At 46.5% G+C, this 1012-nt stretch overlaps 1 protein-coding gene across 2 annotated transcripts in view; it reads left to right on the top strand.

Annotated features, from left to right (window-relative positions):
• Positions 1-581: 581 nt before the first annotated feature.
• The window catches only part of dscaml1 (Down syndrome cell adhesion molecule like 1), a 314329-nt gene continuing 313898 nt past the window's right edge, over positions 582-1012 (top strand). For both annotated transcript variants that reach the window (XM_072915009.1, XM_061972936.2), the window contains exon 1: positions 582-772. In XM_072915009.1, the coding sequence (XP_072771110.1) occupies positions 730-772 (43 nt within the window). In that variant the 5' untranslated portion in view covers positions 582-729. The remainder of the gene's footprint in view (positions 773-1012) is intronic.

The raw sequence follows: 1012 nt of genomic DNA, 5'->3' as shown, positions 1-1012 counted from the left end.
CGCTTCACACTCAGCTGCGAACCGATCCAGCGAGAGCTGAAGATCCTGGCCAGATGAAGCCATCAGGACCACATCATCTGCAAAAAGCAGTCTAGTACCCGCACCCTTTTACTACGAAGCCACGCTGTTGTAACACGTGGCTTGGCTGAAATAAGCAGTGATGTCCATGATAACGTTGCTTGGATGGCAACATATGTTACTTTATTTGTTATTTTACTTCAAAGGCAGAACTCTTGTGGCATTAACAAAGAACATCAAGCACAAAACAGAATGATTCCCCTCTTTATGCTATTGGGGATACTTTTTGCAGTTTGCTTTAATTATCAAGAAGTGTCAGGGATGTCTCCTAAATTACATTTTTAATGTTGGAGTTCCCATTCTTGTAATACAAGGATGCGTAAAAGCGCGTAAAATACGCGCGTCTCGTTCACCTCCCGTTGATTAGGATACCAGGGGTGGGGCGACAGCGCTCCGTCCCGGTAAGGGGCGGAGAGAACAGGCAGCAAAGGCGGTACTTTCTCCGCGGTTCGTTTCGCGGCGCCGGAGTGTGTGTGTTGATTGGGACCGGGGCTGGAGAGACCTGCTGGGGGGAAGCGTCAAACCGCAAGAGCCAGTCCAGTCCAGCACGGAGCTTCGCCTTCTTGGCCGACCCTGCTGCGCCGTGCGCTGTTCTTCTTTTTGGAAGGGGACTGCACCACATTTCTGTCAACTAAAACTGCTTTTAATGGCATGTGGCTTGTAACTTTACTTCTGCTGTATTCTTTGCAAGAAGGTAGGCCATGGAAATGGTGTTTTTACTGCATGATGCGTCTGCTGAAGTTGCCTTTTTTACTGTGATTGGTGTGATAAATGACGTATTTTAAAGCCATTTTTACCGCAAAGAACTGAACTTTTTTGGGGGGTGTTTTATTTATCTGCTCCTCTGTAGGTGCATCAACCAGATTTTTGGGTCTCATATTGATTTGTTGATGATATTTAGTCAAGATGATGGGAGGGAAGCAAGTTAAGAAGA

Source organism: Nerophis lumbriciformis, linkage group LG17 (assembly GCF_033978685.3).
Source record: "Nerophis lumbriciformis linkage group LG17, RoL_Nlum_v2.1, whole genome shotgun sequence".
Lineage (NCBI taxonomy): Eukaryota > Metazoa > Chordata > Actinopteri > Syngnathiformes > Syngnathidae > Nerophis > Nerophis lumbriciformis.
Note: the sequence above shows the minus strand (reverse complement) of the source record. Positions and strands in the feature narration are given on the sequence as shown.